The sequence below is a fragment of the Leucoraja erinacea genome, chromosome 1 (genome assembly GCF_028641065.1).
Source record: "Leucoraja erinacea ecotype New England chromosome 1, Leri_hhj_1, whole genome shotgun sequence".
NCBI classification, from domain to species: domain Eukaryota; kingdom Metazoa; phylum Chordata; class Chondrichthyes; order Rajiformes; family Rajidae; genus Leucoraja; species Leucoraja erinaceus.
In genome coordinates, this window is record NC_073377.1 from 144647931 (window position 1) to 144669439 (window position 21509).

Below are 21509 nucleotides of genomic sequence, written 5' to 3' on the forward strand. Positions count from 1 at the left end.
ACCAAGCATGCACTTAGTCTCGCCAATATATAGGCCACACCCAAAACGTCACCCATTTCTTCTCTCCAGAGATGCTGCCTATCCCCCTGAGTTACTCCAGCATTTTCTGTTAATCTTCGAAGTAAACCAGCATCTGCAGTTCCTTCTTACACAAGGCGCACAACAATGGCATCTCATTGAAACACACTGGTCTCCAGCAGGCAGTGCAGTCCGCTGATTCAGTATTGAGCTCTTGGTCTCACGTGTTTGAACACACACAGGTACATGTACGCTTGTATGTTAGCCAGGATGCAGTGGGTTTATAGGTACATACTATATAGGCTGTATAGGCTAAGTGGGACCTGTTGGGAGGAAGGGGCAGGTCCCCCAATGCAATATTCCACCTTTCCACCAATTCCAATATTGGTGGACAGTGGGGGTGGGGGGGGGGGGGATAACAAACTCATGGCATTGTCATTTCATTTCCATTTTGCATTGCAGTCTCAAGCACAGGGCACGCCAAACAACTCATGGCATTGTCATTTCACTTCCATTTTGCATTGCAGTCTCAAGCACTGGGCAGGCCAAATAACTCTTTGCATTGTCATTAAAAGCTAACACATCATTTATTGCAAGTGCATTGCAGACTCACAGTTCAGTTGATTCACAGCTCAGAATGTGGCCTCTGCCTTGCGATCTTGCACAGTGACTGACTCATGTCCAGGGGTTTTATAGTCCTGCCCAGCCAGACAGGCGAGACAATCAACCAGCTGATCTTAAGGTAAACACTCATAACTTTTTTTCTTTTTCATCGATGGGAAAAATCCTCAGAGCTGGCTCAGCGGAGGAGGACTGAGTAAGATGGCCAAAACTCACAGCGATACGGGGTAGTGTTTTTAAAAATCAATATACAGCGCATACAGGAAGTGGTCAAGTTGAGAATTTTAATTATATAGATGACATAGGAGCATAATTAGGCCATTTGGCCCATCAAGTTTGCTCTGCCATTCGATCATGGCTGACCTATTTTCCCCTCTCAACCCCATTCTCCTGCCTTCTCTAAGTGATCTTTGTCACCCTTACTAATCATGAGCCTACTTTATCCACTTTAATATCTCCACTTTCAAAAATACCCAATGACCTGGCCTCCACTGCCATCTGTGGCAATGAACTGCACAGAATCATCACCCTCTGATTTAAGAAATTCCTCCATCTCAATTCTAAAGGTAGTCCTTTTTATATTCTGAGGCCGTGTCCTCTGGTCCTAGACTCTACTACTACTGGAGCATTGTCTTCAAACGAGAAGGGGTAATCAGTGGGGTGGGGTGAGGACAAATAATTAGGCATTGAGACAGTAATAACGGAGAAAAGCTCAACATCATAATCATCCCAGAAATGGCTCCCTTCCACTGGTTCCAGCTACCTTCTTTGTTCCCTTGTTCCCCCTCTTCCCCGCCTATTTTTGTCGTTTCTGCCTGCCTTCTTCCATAATCTATCTTTTGCTGCCTCCCAATCCCATCTCTCCCCTTCGCCTACCTGGCTCCATTTGCCTGTCATCCTTCACTCGTCCCTAGTCCACAAAATCACCACTCCTCTTCTCCTCTTTATATGGGCTAACATCCCTCTCTGCTCTCAGGCCTGGTGCAGATCCTTGACCCAAAGCATTGACCATTGCTTTCTATCCACATAAGCTGCTTGATCCGCTGTATTCCTCCAGCATTGTCTGATGCTCCCATGACGACCAACGCCATATGGAGATGTAACAAAATGTAACACGAATAAACACAAAAGGAGATGTTGCCGCACCCGCTGAGTTTTTCCAGCACTTTTGTCTACCTTCGATTTTCCACCATCTGCAGTTCCTTCTTAAACAAAAGGAAATGTTCTCTTTTGAATTCGGACAAATGTACATTGTGGAGACCAAGTTTTCAAAAATGTACATAATATTGAGATGATTGAAATTGTAAATTAATTTTTAATTAAAACATAAATATTCGCATTGAAAGTGTAATGATTCTCTTCTCTCCATTGCATTGTTTGATTAGGTGTTAATCAGTTTTAGTGCTTCCCACAATACGGAAATTAAGTCTGATTAATTGATACATTGTTTTCCTTCACCCAAAGTACATAGTTTTCCAGAAAGTGACCTCCACCTACAATTTGTATTTCATGAGTTAGAACACTGGCAGAATGCACAAATACAAGCATGAATAGACAGGGCACTGTAGCCTGTCCTTGACTTCTGGCATCAGTATTCATCACACCATCTATTCCATGTACTTTTTTGCCTCCCTGAATGACTAGTCTGGCTCTAGAACGCTCTTAGAATTACAAAGTTCTCTTTGCTTCCTTTGCTTTATTCCATTCTCAGGAGCAAGGTCATAAGAGCAAGATTAGGGTAAGTGATTGTCTCAAAATTCACACGCTTATTGAAGTGCTGTGAAAATCTATTGTGCAATTATTAATGGAACTCTATTCTCCAGTAATTCTAAAGGAAATACTTGTATATTCGAGAAATACTTTTAGATCAGTTTGTTGTTGGAAGGAACTGCAGATGCTTGTTTAAACCGACGGTAGACACAAAATGCTGGAGTACCTCAGCGGGACAGGCGAGAAGGAATGGGTGACGTTTCGGGTCGAGACCCTTCTTCAGACTGATCAGTATACATCAGATTATTTCAAGGGATACGAGTGGGATGAAATTAAGCAAGTTTAAATTCATTCCTTCTTTTCCTTGCTCCTGTTAGGCAGAAGACACAGAAGCTTGAGAGTGTGTACCACTATACTCAGGAACAGCTTCTCACCCTCTGTCAGGCTTCTGAATAGTCCTTCCATAAGGTAGATTACTGTCCAATTCACCTTTACCACATCGTGGACATTGGACATTGTTACTGGAACTGGTGTGCTCCAATGCTGAGAACTATATTCTGCACTCAGTATCTTCCCCTTTGCTCCACCTATTGTACTAGAGTTTGGCTTGATTGTACTTATGTATATAATATTAACTGATTGGATAGCATGCAAAACAAAGCTTTTCACCAGACCTCAGTACGTGACAATAAAACACCTAAACCTAAAAGAAAAATATCTGTACTTTGTCAAATTGGTGGTATGGTGAGTAGATGAGCAGGATTATAAAAATATATTGACACATGCGTCCAGCCGATGAGAATGTTGGTAATAAAATTCAGAGAAACTCTGCCAAAAACCTTACATGTGAAAGAGAGGCAATTAAGTTTACAATGGAAAGAGAATCTCATCGAGCTGTGGACAACACATTTGCTAGATTAGAACACCATTGGAGTAACTCAGCGGGACAGGCAGCATCTCGTGATAGAAGGGATGGGTGATGTTTCGGGTCAAGACTCTTCTTCAGACTGAGAGTCAGGGGAGAGGGAGACACTGAGTTAAAGAATGTAAGGTATGAAAACTAGACATCAAAGGGGACGAATATCAAGGAAAATGTTGAATAGATCATTGTTAACTTGGGTAAGGTAGCAACGAAGCAAACAAAGATAGAAATGTTATCACCGGGACAGTCAGACTGATCGGAGAACTAGGATGGGGAGGGATGGAGAGAGGGGGAGAAAGCAAGGGTTACTTGGTTAGAGAAATCAATATTCATACCGCTGGGTTGTAAGCTGCCCAAGAGAAATATGAGGTTCTGTTCCTCCAATTTGTGCTCTGCCACACTCTTGACAGTGGAGGAGGCCCAGGGCAGAAAGGTCAGTATGGGAAAGGTCAGACCAAGCGCAGGCTCGGCGATCGTTTCGCTGGTCACCTCTGCTCAGTCCGCCTATACCTACTCTGTGTGAATTTTTTTTTTCTCATCTCAGTCCCAAAATACTTCCCCCTTATCCTTAAACTGTGACCCCTTGTTCTGGTGTTCCCGATGTGGGGAAGTCCAGAACAAGGGGTCGTAGTTTAAGGACAAGGGGGAAGTATTTTAGGACCGAGATGAGAAAAAGAAAATCCACACAGAGAGTGGTGAATCTGTGGAATTCTCTGCCACAGAAGGTAGTTGAGGCCAGTTCATTGGCTATATTTAAGAGGGGGTTAGATGTGGCCCTTGTGGCTAAAGAGATCAGGGGGTATGGAGAGAAGGCAGGTACAGGATACTGAGTTGGATGATCAGCCATGATCATATTGAATGGCGGTGCAGGCTCGAAGGGCCGAATGGCCTACTCCTGCACCTATTTTCTATGTTTCTATGTTTCCACCTGACCTCCTGGTTGCTCAACACTTTGACTTCCTCTCCCATTCCCACACCAAGCTTTCTGTCCTGGGCATACTCCAACGAGGCAGCATGGAAAATCGAATGGAGTTTCGCAAGTAACCCTAAACAGGCATTCCTTGAGTGAATCTATACACAATTTGGGTGACACCATTGATAGAGCTGCTACTGCATGGTTCCAGTGGTCCAAGTTCAATCCTGACCTCCAGTACCCTCAGCATGGAATTTACATGTCCTTCCCTTGAGTTCATGGGTTTCATCTAGGTTCTCTGATTTTGCCCCGCATCCCAATGTCGGTAGTAGGTAGTAGGTTAATTGGCAACTGTAAATTCCCCTTAGTATGTGGGCGAGATGTAGGAATATGGCAGGTGGCGAGGGGACTGGTAGTTTATGAGTGCATGGAGAGAAGAAAATACAATCATTCTAACTGGTTGCTGACTGTGTACGCAGTAGGCACAAGGTCCTGTCTTCAACACAACACAGAAGCAGGCCTTTAACTCACCCTGATGATCACGCAACTGCTTATACAAATTCCATGCAATATTCCAGATGTGGCCTCACCAATATGGTGCCAGGCAGCAGGGTAGTGCAGTGGTATATTTGCTGCCATACTGCATCAGAATCAGAATCAGAATCACACTTTATTCGCCAAGTTTGTTTTGCAACATACGAGGAATTTCACTGGCCAGGTCAGTCATACAATTAAAAGCAGATCACTCAAAAACACATTTTAACATGAACATCCACCACAGTGACTCCTACACATTCCTCACTGTGATGAAAGGTGAAACAAAGTTCAAGTATCTTCCTTTTGTTCTTCCTTGGTCGGGGGCCTCGAGCCCCCATTGACGGGACGATCTTGACTCCCGTAGTCGGTGGCGTTCGGGCCCTCTGCATCGAGGCGTTCAGCCCCCGCATCGGGGGGTTATCAGCTTCCCGCGCCGAGCGATCAAACCTCGCGTCGGGGCTGGTCCAGCCTTCCGTAGCGTTGGAGCTCCCGACGTGCCTCTCCTGAGACTGTGAGCCCTTGATGGTAAGTCCGCAGACTGCGTTGGGAGCGATCCCAGGCAAGGGATCCGCTCCGATGTTAATTCCATGCCCCGCGGGGGGGCTCACGACAGTCCGAGGCTTCTCCCAGCTCCAGCGATGGTAGGCCGCAGAGCCCGGAGAATGTAATCCAAAAAATGATCACACCTCCGGGAAGGTAAGAACCTGAAAAATAAGTTTCCCACGATTCCCCCCCCTCCTCCCACATAAAACAAACCGAAATACATTAAATCAAACTTCAAACAAACACTAAAAATAACAAAAGATGAAAAAAACGAACAGACAGCTGGCTGGGCTGGCCATCTCCCCGGCGCCCCTGGTGGTCTTTCAGAAACTCGACCTTGATCCTGACTGCACATACTGCCTCTATGGAGCTTGTAGTTTCTCGACGTGACTGCATGGGTTTTTTCCGGGTACTCCGGTTTCCTCCCACATTCCAAAGACATACAGGATAATTGGCTCTTGTAAATTTCCCCTAGTCTGTGGGATCCGGAACTGGGATAGTAGGTGATCATTATTCACGCCGACTCAGTGAGCCAAATGACTTATTTCCACTTATCTTTAAACTAAACTAATATTTGATTAAACTGCACCATGACATCCTGTTCTCACATTATATGACCCCACTATTGAAGGCTAGCAACCCATTTGTTACATTTACCATTCTATCTGCATGTGGTCCTTCTTTTGGGGATCTTTGAATTTGTACACCAATGTTCATCACGACTCCCTTGGGCCCCAACACTCATTGGGTATTCCCTACACTCATTTGACTTCCCAAAATTCATCAGCTTGATTTATCATGCCATTGCTTTTGATGTGACATTTTACTTATTTTGAACAATATTCAAACAACCTTGGAAGAAGTGGATACTGGATACACAAATTAAAAAATTCCCCACTGTCTGAATGTAACTTCTCACAATTACACAAGAGACAACACAGCAAAGATTGTGTAATGTAAATGTCTTCTAGATATAACACTCTGATCACTGTTCTGCAGCTAGATCAGTGATACAACAGAAGTAGTATGAATAACATGGAAGATACTGTATTTCCATAACAATTATGTCCAGAAATGACTCGACAGTCATTTGTTGAACACACCATGGTCATTGAGGCATTGAAGGAATAATAAACTAGTTAGATTTATGGAAGCATGCATAATTCACAGTACAATGTATAACACCTGAATGATAGAGAATGATAGAGATAAGGATGATCTGTAAATAACTATAGTTGGATGCTGGTGAATCTTTATGATGCTTCCTAAAACACTTATTCTTCATGTCATTTTTAAATTTTCTTTTCAGAGATTGTGAATTGATTTTTAGATGTTGTTTTCTTATTTTTAATATTCTGGCTTGACTGTATTCCATAATGTAATATTTGATACACATATTATTAGCATGGGATCTGATCCCAGCAAAAACTAGGGTAGTCTTATGGGTACTCAGATATCCATTTACCTTGAGAATAATGCACAAGCCTGCAAGTCTGATCAGCTTGTACTTGTTTTGGAGGAAGAATGTTGCATTAATTGATTATCATTTAACATAAGGCTGTAGGACAATCCTATTAAGAGCCCATTATTTATAATGCTCAATGTTTAAAAGCTTTTGGTCTAGATCAAGAAAATTTACTGTTACACGACTCATTGTTGAGTCAATGACCCTGAGACATATACTAGCGTTCTTGTATTTTGTCGTTTGGATGGGTTTGTTGGAATTTGATATATAATATAGAATGTAAAAGTATCAGACATTGAGATTAACCTATATTTCAATGTTATTGAAACATTATTTAATAAAGATGAACAAAAAATGAACAGTTTTTAATGTCACAAAATTCCCAAAGGGCACTTATGTTTCCCTTGTTAATGTATCCTTACCAGAGATGAGTAGACATGTCCATCTGTTCCACAAACAGGATGAGGATGAACCACTGGACATGGTGTGCAGTTGGATCCTTTCCGTTGCTTGTGAGCCAAATTGGTTGCTTTCATCCTGCACAAAAAATAAGGTATAAAAAAGTAATTTTCTTGTCTTAAAATGTTGTTTCTTTCAGATAAATAACATTATGCAGGAACATAGCGTAATTGGGATAAAAAACAAAAATAAAGAATTAACTCAAGACATTTGAAACTCATGATGTATTTAACTTTATTTGAAACTTCCAATTGCATTTGAATGTCTATAATATTTATTATCATTGCCAATTTAACTGTCAGTTAAATTCACTCCAGCATGTTGTCTAAACCAGCATCTGCAGATCCTTCCCACACATTAACTGTTAGTTAAATACAAACATTTATTATGTGAACTTTTTTCCGAATATGAATTTCAGTTTCAAATTTATGTTTTATCCTGAAGTAATATTCCATGCTTCTGTTATGCAATATTTTATATTCCTTGAAGAATTCCCCTATGAGAAATGAGAAGAATGAGAAATACATGTAACCAGTTCAATTTCCTGCAGCAGTGCAGAAACGTAAAATGCAAATTCAGTTTAAAAAAAATTTAATCTTAATCTCTCTACAAGGCGAGTCATCAGAGACACAGCACGGTGTTATATCGGTAGAGCTACTGCTTTACAGTGCCAGAGACCCGGGTTCAATCTTGACAACAGGTGCTTATCTGTACAGAGATTGTACGTTCCCCCCGTGACCTGCATGGGTTTTCTCCAAGATCTTCGGTTTCCTCCCACACTCCACAAAGACCTACAGGTTTCCAGGTTATTTGGCCTGATATCAATGTAAAAAATTGTCCCTTGTGTAGGATAGTGTTAATGTGCGGGATCGCTGGTCGGTGCAGACTCAGTGGGTCGAAGTGCCAGTTTCTGTGCTGTATCTCTAAACTAAACTAAACATGTCATATTGTCTTTGTCTTGAGGAAGTAGAGCCTTCAGTGTGCTTTCTTGTCCTTTGCTTCAATGTCGTTGGCTCAATATAAATTGTAGGTGATATTTACAACCAGGAACTTGATCTTTATGTCTAGGAATTTGAAATTCTCAACCATCTTCACTTTTTTTTTTTTTTTTGTAATAAAAAAATGTATTCAATTATTAAAAAATAATATTTACACTACAATAAAACAAGCCAGAACCCACCACCATAATACAATACTAACATGTATCCATAATAAACTACTATACGTTACAATCCTTGTTGAGGATACATTCAATACCCTGTGGAGCCCAACGGTCCCGGAACTCCCTCAGGGTGCCCGTAGACAGGGCGTATTCCCTTTCTAACCACGGACGTAACCCCGGAAAAGGGGCAGGCAGCCGGCTCGGGTAGAGCCCTCCACCGTCTGGCGCCGTGTCTCGCGGATGGCCAGCTTGGCCAGGCTCAGGAGCAACCCAACCAGGACATCTTCAGCCCTACCCTCTCCCCTACGCACAGGGTGTCCAAAGATGAGGATGGTGGGTGCAAAAATGCAGCCAGAAGGCAAGGAGCAGCCCCTTTAGTTATTCAAACAGTGGCTGCAGCCTCACGCACTCCATGTACACGTGGTACACAGACTCTTCCAGCCCGCAAAAGTGGCAGGCGGCTGGCGAGTCTGTGAACCGCAAGAGAAACAGGTTGCAGGGAACACCTCGGTGCAATACCCTCCACCCCAGGTCCCCAATGTAGAGGGGGAGAATCCCTGCGTAGAGGGACCCCCACCGGGGGCCCCCCTCGTGATCGGAAGGCAACACCGACCGCAACCATCTTCGCTTTGGCACCATCAATGTTGACTGGGGTGTATACATTACTTTGCTTCCTGAAATCAATAACTAGCTCCTTTGTCTTGCAGGAGAAACCACAATGCTAACTTGTTTGTCTTCATATTACGTAAGTCCACAGATGAAGGGGGAAAGAACAGGCAAAATAAACGCAGGGCCGACAGAAATCATGAGTGCATGAAGAGTGCTTGGTTTATTGATTGTTATACTTTGTTACTCTGGCATAATGAATCATGTGGACACCAAGAGGATCATCAAGAGCAAAGGCAAGCTGAACTAACGATATGAATGGTGATACACAATTCAAATCGCCATTGAAGAATTCAACAGGCACGACAGGGGAGACAATTCAAAACTTTGAGGTGCAAAGGAACTTGGGAGTGTCGGTACAGGATTTCAAAAAAAGGTTAATTTGCAAATCGAATCGGTAGTAAGGAAGGCACATGCAATGCTTGCAATTATTTTGAGAGGTCTAGAAAGTAAAAAAAGAGATATAATGCTGTGGCTTTATAAAGCACAGGTCAGACCGCATTTGGAATAATGTGATCCATTTTGGTCCCCATATCTGAGGAAGGACCTGCTGACATTGGAGAAGGTCCAGAGGAGGTTTATGAGAATGATCCCAGAGATGACAGGGTTAACATATGATGAGCGTTTGACAGCACTGTGCCTGTACTCGCTGGAGTTTAGAAGAATGAGGAGCAATCTCAATGAAATTTACCAAACAGAGAAAGGCCTGTATCCAGTGGATCTGAAGAGAATGTTTCCATTAGTGGGAGAGGCTAGGACCAGAGGCCATAGCTTCAGAACAAAATGAGGTACCTTTAGAAAGGAGATGAGGAGGAATTTCTTTCCTCAGAGGACGGTGAATCTGTGGAATTTATTGGCACAGAATGCGGTGGAGGCCAAGTCAGTGGGTATTTTTTAAAACAACCTAACAAAAACCATGATGGTAAATGTGCAATGATTGACATTAACATCTAAGTTTGAGCTCTGCACACGTCCATTGTTAAATATGTAGGAAAGAACTGCAGATGCTGGTTTAAATTGAAGAGGGACACAAAATGCTGGAGTAACTCAGCAGGACAGGCAGCATCTCTGGAGAGAAGGAATGGGTGACGTTTCGGGTCGAGACCCTTCTTCAGACTAAAAAAGTTCTTCTCAGTTCTTCTCGACCTGGAACGTCACCCGTTCCTTCTCTCCAGAGATGCTGCCTGTCCCGCTGAGTTATTCCAGCATTTTGTGTCTATCTTCCATTGTTAAATAGCTGTGAAATATAAAATTCAAAGAAAGTTTTAACAACCTGGGGTGACTCTAAATAGTTTTTTGAGACAAGAGTTTTATTATACCATTCTCTATTGTCAAAATGGAGGGCAATTCCATAAATCACTTAGAATATGTGTGCGTTGATCTGTGCTTGTTGTAGGAGAGGTTTAGTGGATAACTGGCTCATGCAGGAATTATGTTTGAATTTTGACAATAACAAATTAGAAAACATCATTCTGCTTTCTGATTTAAAAAAAAAATAATTGGCCAAATGTCCAAGATTAGTTAATTGCCTAATTAAAGTGTTAATACCGTTTGTTGCAAGTTCATTCCTGAACAATAAATGATTAAAATTTAATAAATCCATTTCACTGCTTATTAAATTGTATTGATACACACAAATCGACATTTCGGTGTCTATTTGGCTTGTTAACACTTGACTGTTCAACATGCATAGATGCACATGTCTCTTTACATAGTTAATGCATATTAATATGGCATCCCCTGGGACTTGATCTGAAAATTACAATTTCACACTTGAATATAAGTTGGGTTCACTGGCCCGTGTTATTGCAACAAGGTCCACACATGTGCCACATAAATGAAAAATTGCATCTATGTGTTATGAAATGCATGGGCCATTAAAGGGCCACTAATAGATGCTCAGCAGTGCTGTGCAATGCTGCCTCAAACCACATTTTATCTTTTATTCCACTTTCAACATTCCAAATAGGCTACCCACTGCACCCCTTGCTTACTCCACTGTTAATTTTACCATTTCCGTCCTTTATCCGTGGTTTTCCATGCAAAAACAAGGAAGTCTGTTATTTTATCACTTTATTTTGTTACGGTTCCTTCGACTCCACCACTCAGAATCCAGCACTCTGTCTAGTTAAAACAGAAGTTTATGATCCTGACGGTTTGTGCATTGATTTGGAGTGAGAAGCCAGTGAAAGCAAGCGAGTGTGGTAGATAAGTTATAAATATTACATTTTGAAAAGGAAGCAAATTATTCCAACAGTACAGAGGCCTATATTTTGGTTCACTGAAAATCATTCAGGAAGAACAAAAGAACATTTTGAACAGACTGAATAGAGTCAACAACTTAACTGATGATCCGGGAATGCTGAAATTTAGTTTTTTTCCTAAAGCCAGTTTTCAATCCAAAATGTCAAGTGTTCTCAAATTCCTTTATGCAGAGATCAGCATTGACTGTTTTGGGGAATATACCTTTCAGAAAAGCTTGTGACGCCCTTATTTATCTGGAAAGCCAACACTTTCAATGTCTAGATTTTTGGGAGGAACGGGAAAGCCCACCATGGTTGAAGATAGTTGGACTTTATTAACAACGAAATATCAATGGGATAATTACCATCAAATAGAAACATAGATATAGAAAATAGATGCAGGAGTAGGCCATGCACCCCCTTGAGCCATTCAATATGATCATGGCTGATCATCCAAAATCAGTATCCCGTTCCTGTTTTCTCCCTGTATCCCTTGATTCCGTTAGCCCAAAGAGCTATATCTAACTCTCTCTTGAATACATCAATCTCTCTTTAATACATCTCTCTTGATTATATATATACCAGTGATTATGATTGACTTGCCAATTTTTGATCTAGTTATACATTTTGACGATGCTGGCATTTATTGCCCATCTCTATTTGCCCGTAAGATGGAGATGAGTTACACCCTTATGTCACTACAGTCCTTCTGATGAAGGTACTACACAGTTCTATTGGGTAGAGTTTCAGAATTTAGACCTGCAGTGACAAAGGACAAATGACATATTTCCAAGACTATGCCTGCATTAAGGCTACACAATGATCATCCGATCCCTTCAGTAGTTTTCTCTGCTACAGTATTAGTAAACTCAATAATGTCTCGTGCGGTTTGCAGACTGTCACCTTCTTCTTCTGGCCTAAGGCCATGATTCTCTGTTCCAAGTTCTCCCTGGGACTGGCAGTATATTTTACACTCACGAATATCACCATTTGCTGCACGTACACAGGAAATGATTGAGACTATTTTTCAGCTCATCAATATTTCGCAGATGTCAGATTGGCCTTCCTGAGAGTGAACCCAAGGAAAGCAACTGGCCTGGATGGAGTCCCCAGCTGTGTTCTCAGAACATGCGCCGACCAGCTGGAAGGATTATTTGCAGACATCTTTAACTTCTTCCTACACTATTCTAAGGTCCCCACCTGTTATAAGAAGACCATGATCATTCCAGTCCAAGAGAAAAGCAGGATAATGTGCCTTAATGACTACCATCTGGTGTGTCTGGTATCTACCAGTATGAGATGCTACAAGAGGCTGGTCATAGTGCACATTAATTGCAGCCTCACAGACAACCTTGATCCACTGCAATGTGTCTACTACTGCCATGACAGATTAATGGCAAATGCCTTCTCCCAGACTCTGCACACATCTCTGAAACATCCGGATCGCAACGACACCTACATCAGATTTCTTGTAGGCTTTAGACTTTAGAGATAAAGAAACAGCACAGAAATAAGCCTTCGACAGATTGAATCTGCACCAGTCAGTGATCACTCCCATACGCTAACATTATCTTACACATTATGGAAAATGCACTTTTTTTTTGCCAAAGCCAATTAACCTACAAACCTGTACGTCTTTGTAGTGTGGGTGGAAACCATAGCACCAGGAGAAAAGGCACAAGGAGCACGTACAAACTCTGTACAGACAGCACCCGGTCAGGATCGAACCCGGTGGAAATGTTCAAGAGATTCAAGTTCCAAGGCAGAAATATCACCAAAAACCTGAAGGTACAGCCATGAAAGTACACCACTACTTCCTCAGAAGACTAAGGACATTTGGTCTCCAACGTCTCTTGCCAATTCTGCAGGTGCAGCAAAGATCACCTGGCAACTGCTCTGCTCAAGATTGGAGGAAATCGCAGAGAGTTGTGGACTTTGCTCATTCCATCACACAAAAAGGCCTCCCTCCATCGACTCCATCTTCAGTTCATGTTGCCTCAGGAAAGTAACCAACATTTTCACGCAAAGGGTGGTGGGTGTATGGAACAAGCTGCCAGAGGAGGTAGTTAAGGCAGGGAGTTTCCGAACATTTCAGAAACAGTTATACAGGTACATGGGCAAGACAGGCTTGGAGGGATATGGGCCAAATGCAGGCAGGTGGGACTAGTGTAGCTGGGACATGTTGGCCAGTGTGGGCATTGGGCCAAAGATCCTGTTTCCACACTGTATCACTCTATGACTCTATAACCATGGATGAGTCACACCCCGGTCATTCCCTTTTCTGCTTGATCCTGCCAGCAAATGATTAAATAAAACTTGAAAGCATGCATAATCAGCTCCTTCCCCACTTTGACTGAATTCTCATAAGCGCTGCTGTAACACTATATTTTGTATTCTCTTTCCATTCTCTTTTTTTACTCCCTGTTGTACACATGCATGTTTGCCCATTGTTTCTGCGTACACGTGAAAATAATAAACCAATAATAATAACTATTTCCACCATGTCACCTAACGGCTATCATTATTTCTCAATTTAAAGAATACATTTTCTTTCACTTCAAACTTAATAACTACCATGCTCCTCCCTCAAGTCACGCCATCCCAAATTCATCACTAGCTAAAAATCCATGGTTAGGTGTAGGAAAGAACTGCGGATGCTGGTTTGAACCGAAGATATACACAAAGTGCTGGAGTAACGCAGCGGGACAGCAAGCATCTCTGGAGAGAAGGAATGGGTGACGTTTCGGGTTGAGTCTAAAGAAGTAGCTCGAGAGATTCCTCTCCAGAGATGCTGCCTGTCCTGCTGAGTTACTCCAGCATTTGTGGCTCTTCATGGATAGCTATCAGGTTACTCAACAATCAGCCTCGACTGAAGTCAGTCAACATTCAAATAACAGTGGTGGCTGGTACAACAATGTTTCAAAAGTTATATACTGTAGTACAGGTAGTTTGTAAGATACATACATATCCAAAATATACATCACTCCCTGGGACTGCACTATGAACAGCACAAAGATTGGTTGTTCCAATAGAGTGAATAAAAGGGCAAGGCAGGCTTATTTCCCTGTTAAAGCTATAAGGGATCATTGTCTGGGAATTAAATTCTTGCTGAAGTGGCCTTCTGGAAGACAGCTGAGTAACTGAGGCTGGAACCTCACAGGTCGGAGCCTCGCAAGTCAGAGGTAGAGCCTTGCGGGTCAACGAAGCCCGCGACCAATGGAACCTGGGTCTGTGTTTGGGGACTGGGTCGGTGCCCCGGAACTGCCCGGAGAGGACCCGTGGCGCCGTGAGAGAGGGGGAAGAACAAAGGGGGACCTGACGCGAGGGTACTTTGTAAGTTCCCCTTATGTGGCGACTATTTGCATACCTTGGATATGGAAGCAAAGAATTTCAATGTGACTTGTCACATGTGGCAGCAAAGTATTAATTCATACATTCGCATTCCTTCTTGCACCAGTAATGAACTCAGTGTGACACTTGAGCAAACTGCTGGTTAATTTAACTATGAAATCTTTCCAATCATACTGCATTCTAGAACTGGCTTATATTCATGGAGAGAAACAAGGAACTACAGATGCCAGTTTTGTGTTTTTTTTACATATTCAAGTGCTCAGCTCTTTAAAAAAAAGACAGTGTCACGTGCAGGAATGTCCAGGCCAATGCATCCATGTATTAATAATGCTCTAAAGATAACTAAATACACGCTAGATTGCTTTTTAAAATATAGATTTACCACTTACTGGACAATCTTAAGCCTATTTACTCAATTGAAGAACTTCTCCTGCAATAGCACAAATCTCAACTGGTTCAGACATATGTGAGGTTCTGAAAACTCTGAGAGGATTGAAACGTCAGTGTTAATCCCTTCAAATACTTCATCTCTAACTAGTTCAAAGGAGCTGTATCGAATGTTGTTAAGTGGATTACTCCAGATGGATTAATTTAAAGGTGCATGTTTGGTGAAGGAGGTGGTGGGGAAAATATTAAAACTAGTGGTAAAATCAAGCATTCAGAGAGTTTGTCTCAAATATTCAAATGTATTGATGGCTCTGAAAAAGACTAATGAACATTGATCTGAACTTAGCTCCAAACTAAACTAAATTGAAGCCACTGTTTCAATTCCTGTTCATGAAGATAAATACCTCAAGGATGCCAGAAGGTATCTGTGGTTAAGCAGTGTGGTGGGAAGCTGGTGTGAAAATTATCAGTATATGTTAAAATAAAGCATTGCATATTAATTTGCCTTTTCTCTATTTCCTTATGTTACAGTTGAAATATATTCTAAAATATAATATAACACATATCTAAATAATAAGATGGGACAGAACGATGACTGATGATTCAAATTCATTGTATTGATCCACCAATTGAGTATAATATCTCTGCCAATTTTGTTTTGATTATTGCAAAATTTACAACTGATTTGGTTCTCCGGATTTAAAGACTGAGTGTTAAACTCTTGAGTTTTATTTTAATACCCTGACTCTAACAGCTGCCTTAATCTGGACTGAGCTACAGATGTTTACAGCTTAACATCAACACTGGATTTTCCACATACACTATGGGGCATGAAGTCATTTTTTTTCCCTCATCAATAATGGAATTTAATACAGAAAAATGTGAGGTGTTGCATTTTGGAAAGTCCAGCATGGCAGGACCTATGGAGTGAATGGTAGGGCTCTAGGAGTGTTGTAGAGCAGAGAAATCTAGGTGTGCAGGTACATAGTTCCTTGAAGGTGGCTCACTGGTAGATAGGGTGGTCAGAAAAGCTATTGGCAAATTGGCCTTTACCAGTTAAAGAATTGAGTATAGAAGTTGGGAGGTCATGTTGCAGTTGTATAAAGGGCCTGCCCCACTTTCACGACAATTCAAAACCTCTGCCGAGTATAAAGGACCTAAATAAAAAATGAAGATCTTGGTAATCTACGAACTCCTACGACCTTCCACGACTATGTTCACAAACTCCTACAAACTCCTACGAGTATGTCTACGAATTTCCACGACTATTTCGATGCCCTCCTTACGAGTAAAACGTTGCAATTTCTTTCATCCCAACCATTTTTTTACTCGTGGACATTTTTTTATCGGGCTGGAAAAAACGTCCCGACTTACCTGATGCCACGAGTACCTACGGCTAGCATAAAGAGCCGCTACAATATATCTACGAACTCCTACGACCTCCTACGGACTCGTTACAAACATTCTGCGAGTTTGAATCAAGGGGAAAACTCTGGAGAATTTGTGAATAACCCGTAAAAGTGGGACAGGCCCTTTAGACATTGGTGAGACCACAGTTAGAGTATTATGTTCAGTTCTATGCATTATGTTACAGGCAGAAAGTTGGAAAGGGTACAGTGTAGATTTAGAAGGATGTTGTCAGCACTTGAGGGCATGAGCTATAGGGAGAGTTTGAGTAGGCTGGGACTCTATCCCTTGGAGCACAGGAGGATGAAGGGTGACCTTACAGAGGTGTATAAAATCATGTGAGGAATAGATTGGATGGACGCTCAGAGTCTCTTACCCAGAGTAGGGAAATCGAGAACCTGGGGACATAGGTTAAATGTGAAGGGGGAAAGACGTAATAGGAATCTGAGGGGTTACTTTTTCACACAGAGGGTGGTGTGTATGTGGAACGAGTTGCCAGAGGAGGTAGTTGAGGCAGGGATGATGGCAACACTTAAGAAACAATTAGACATATACATGGGTGGATATTTTAGAGGGATATGGCAAAGACAGGTGGGACACCTGTAGATGGGACATGGTCAGTGTGGGCAAGTTGGGCTGACGGGCCTGTATTCACACTGTATGACTCTATGACCAATAATGATAAAGTAATAACTGTTGTTTATTTAGCACCATTACACAATCTCAAGATGTCCCAAAAAACATTGGAACCAATTAAGTTTCCGTTTGAAATTTAATCATGTAAGAAACAAGTTTTGACAGCCAATTTTCACACAATACATTCTATGCACCAGCAAAATGAAAATTATGGAAACATTTTTAAATTATGCAAGTTAATATAAATATCAAATAATGCTGAGAGTGTAGACAGGGTTTTCAATATCATCAGAACCTCAGCATCTGTGACAGCCTAGCACTTTCTCACTACCACATTGGAAGCTCATGGATTTAGTGATTGTTTCTGGCGTGGAACTGAAATAATTTATATAGATAGGAAGATATATTAAAGAATGGGAAGCTAGGCAAGAACATGTCAAAAAAGGTTTGCATGCAACCAAAATCTTGCAGAGATAATTGTTTCTACGGCATGCAGTGAAATCACATCAGCAACATGTAAATATCTATGTTAACAGTACTAGGATGCATTTTTAAGTTGGGAAGATGGTTAAAATGTTCAAGAGGAAAATGTAGCTTATGCAATAAACAATTCAGCGTGGCTCAGTTGCTCTAGACAGCTGTATATTTTTGTAGTACTCAAACCACGATTGACAGAGGTATGATCCAAAATGATGGTTCAATAAAAATAATGTTGAATCATCTGTCATGCTGCAAACTCATGCATATAACTAAAAGCTCTGACGTATGCCTTTTTCCTATTTGGAAATCTGTGACTATCCTATTCACAGACTGTAATTTACACATACATTCTGCTTGCAAATCAAGCATGTAACATCCAAATAACCAGCTATTTTTGTCTTTAATTACAGTTTTGCATTCTTTTCTTTTCCTCACCAAGGCTCAGGGTTAGGATATGTGCATGTTTAAATGTGATATAAATATTACTATGTTTCACCTTGACCAAATGGCCACTTCACATTGCGCAGAATGGCATTTTATGAAAAGAACAATTAATAGTAAGTGAAACATACATATGTAGTTCTTTCATCCATTACTTATGCTATTGAAATTATTTCACCTCTTTTACTGTACATATTTGGCCACTGATTTTTTTAATGCTTAAATGGACATTTTCATAATGCTTCATGGTCGGGCTCATCTGTACACACTCAATTTCACAGGGCCAAGTGAGTCTATCAATGACGATAAACTTAAATCTGAGGTGAAGAAAGATCAAATTCTCCTCCAACATATGTTATTTGGTCTTGAAAGATTATACAGGATCTTCAATGCAGAAACAATTCTCCAAGGTATTGTGCAGAGGTATGAGGAGAAAGATTGGACAGTGTGACAAAGAAGGTGGGCTTGAAACGAGGCACAAGATAGCTGTTTTTTGAGTCATAATGTTGCACGGCACAGATGGAGGCTAGACACAAAAAGCTGGAGTAACTCAACGGGTCAGGCAGCATCTCTGGAGAAAAGGAATAGGTGACATTTCAGGTCAAAAGCAGACTCTGCTTTTTGTGTCTACACTTTAAACCAGCATCTGCAGTTCCTTCCTACACATAGATGGAGGCTATTTGGCCAACATGTCTATGGCAACCATCATGCCAATCTGCATTGCCAGCATGACTTCCATATCCCTCTGTGCTCTACAAGTATAAGTTAAGATGTATTTTAAATGCTTCTGCCTCCACCATATCCTGTGGCAGCTCGTACCAGATACTAACTCTCTATGAGAAAAACATACCCTTCAGATTCCATTTAAACTTCCTCTCTTTCACCTTATACCTAGGATCACTATATTTAGACACAGGTACCATGGGGACGTGTTAGTATCTCTTTCTCAGTTTTGGAAAAGGGTCCTCGATCTGAAATATTAACTCTGTTTCACATTTCACAAAGTACTGCCTGACCAACTGAGTATGTCCAGTGGTTTTTCTATTAATTTGAGGCAACTTGGACATAGTGTGGTTAGGACATGGGCAGCAACAATCTGCACAATCTACTGTTTGAGGAGGCTATAAGGCAACATTCCCAAACGAACTAGTTTCACTAAGAGATGGCTAAATTTAATGTCAGGACACGATATTCGTTCTTGTTTCCCTGTCTCCGCCAACGAGAGAGTTAGGTTTAGCTCTCAGGGCTAACAAAATCAAGGGATATGGGGAGAAAGCAGGAACTGGGTACTGATTCTGGATGATCAATCACGATCATATTGAATGCCGGTGCTGGCTCGAAGGGCTGAATGGCCTACCCCTGCACCTATTGTCTATGTTTCTAACACAATTGAAAAACGGAGCAGCTAGAAAACAAAATGATCTTTCAGACTTGAAGGTGATCAGATGAAATATGAGTCATGGTCCAGGAGACATTAAGTTTGTGGGAGACATTTATGTGAAGGCACTGAGGTCAGGGAAGAAGAATGATTGTAGAAATTCTTAGAAAATGTCCTTGCAGATGTGGTGGACCATAGACAATAGCGGGAGTGTTTTGGATTACAAGATGGTCTTTGGTTATAATCTTCCCATGGTGATTTGGGAGATACATTGCTGTTTCTCTGGCCTATTAGTTGTACTCTTTAGCAATGGTCTCCTCTGTTTAGTTGCTGAACCAATCAGTCAAAACAGAGATAAAAAATCTGGGCATCAACAAATTATGGATAGGGAGCTCGTACAGGAATGTGGTGCTGAGGTACAAGATCAACCATGGATCTTATCGAATGACAGAGCAGGCATGTGGGTTGAATGACCTGTTTCTTCTTCTCTCTCTCTCCAATATTCTTATGCAGTCTCTTTTAAATCTGTAAATGAGCATCCTGCTTTCTCATCGCTCGTTCCAGCTTAGATCAGAAATGGGTGGCTTGAAGGCCGCCAGGATGCACGTTTGGAATCTGTTACATTTTTACTTCTAGCCCAGCACAAAGCTCCAGCAATCTAGGTTCAATCAGGACCTTGCATGCTGTCTCTATGTGAAGTTTGCATGTTGTTCCTGTGATTGCGTGGATTTCCTCTGTGCGTTTCGTTACAAATCCCCAAAAACATGCAAGTGGGTAACTTAATCGAACATTGCAAACATGTTGCTCCTATTGTGCACATGAATCAGAAGGGGGTTGATAGGAATGTGGGAAGGATAAATGGGTTAGACTAGGATTAGTGGAAATGGGTCCATGCAGAGTGTTTTGCACTGCGGTATCTCTATGACTCGTCTATTTCGGGGACTTAAAATATATCTTAATTGTTTCCGTTTATAAAGCTAGCAACTGTTCAATTTCAGTGGTGCCTAGGTGAGGCAGGGCTGGAGACAGAATAGACAATGCTTAAATATTAAAATCTGACAATGGGGTCAAATAAGGAATGTGGTTGTGAATGTTCTAGTTCAGACATAGGCAACCATCAGAGAATGGATGGAATCCATGATGAAGATGAGGAGAGAAGCAAACAAGCAGTAGGTCTTTTACAATAATGATCCAAGGAATGAGTGGTTTAACCCATGATGAGTGTTTGTCGGCACTAAGCCTCTATTCGCTGGAGATTAGAAGAATGAGAGGTTGGGGGGGCTCATTGAAACGTACAGAATAGTGAAAGGCTTGGATAGAGTGGATGTGGAGAGGATGTTTCCACTAGTGGGAGAGTCTCGAGGTCACAGAATGAAAGGATGTTCTTTTTGGAAGGAGATGAGGAGAAATTTCTTCAGGCAGAGGGAGGTGAATCTGTGGAATTATTTGGCACAGAAGGCTGTGGAGGCCAAGTTAGTGGATATTTTTAAGGCAGAGATAGATAGATTCTTGATTAGTACGGGTTCCAGAGTTTTGTGGGGAGAAGGCAGGAGAATGTGGTTAGCAGGGAGAGATAGATCAGCCATGATTGAATGGCGGAGTGGACTTGATGGGCCGAAAAGCCTAATACTACGCTTATCACTTATGACATGACTTTTTCAGCATTTAGCTGGAGAAATTAATGTTTGTCCAGGTCTGGCTCTTAGACTCAAGAAGACAAGTGCGGAGTCGGGGAATGGTGCAATAACAGATCTAGAACAGCCTATTGATGAGAAAGAGATATGTTTGTGAGTAGTTGGAAGGATGGTGATTTCTACAGTAACCAAACAAGGATGGACAAAGAACCCACTGCTTGAAATTTGCTGCACATGACTAGATAGCTAGGTAATAGAATCTACTTGTCGCACAAAGGGAGGGAAGCAATGCAGGAAAATACTGGCAATGTTTGTGCAAAGGCTCCACAGATATAAAAAAGAAAGACAGATACATCATGAATATGATCATGATGAATGTTATTTAAGACTTTAAATCAGCCTAATTTGATGCTATCAAAGAGATGCAGAGTTGCAAAAGAGGAAAGGTGATAAACATAAAAAACAGAAAACAGCCACAGGAAAAGGCAACATACTTTCTTGGCTGTTCCACCACTCAACACGATTATGATGGACAT

At 41.5% G+C, this 21509-nt stretch overlaps 1 protein-coding gene across 1 annotated transcript in view; it reads right to left on the bottom strand.

Moving 5' to 3' along the window:
• The window catches only part of spock3 (SPARC (osteonectin), cwcv and kazal like domains proteoglycan 3), a 435237-nt gene that overhangs the window by 188608 nt on the left and 225120 nt on the right, over window positions 1-21509 (bottom strand). Inside the window, exon 5 of the mRNA XM_055645071.1 lies at window positions 7152-7266. Coding sequence (XP_055501046.1) covers window positions 7152-7266 — 115 coding nt within the window. The remainder of the gene's footprint in view (window positions 1-7151; window positions 7267-21509) is intronic.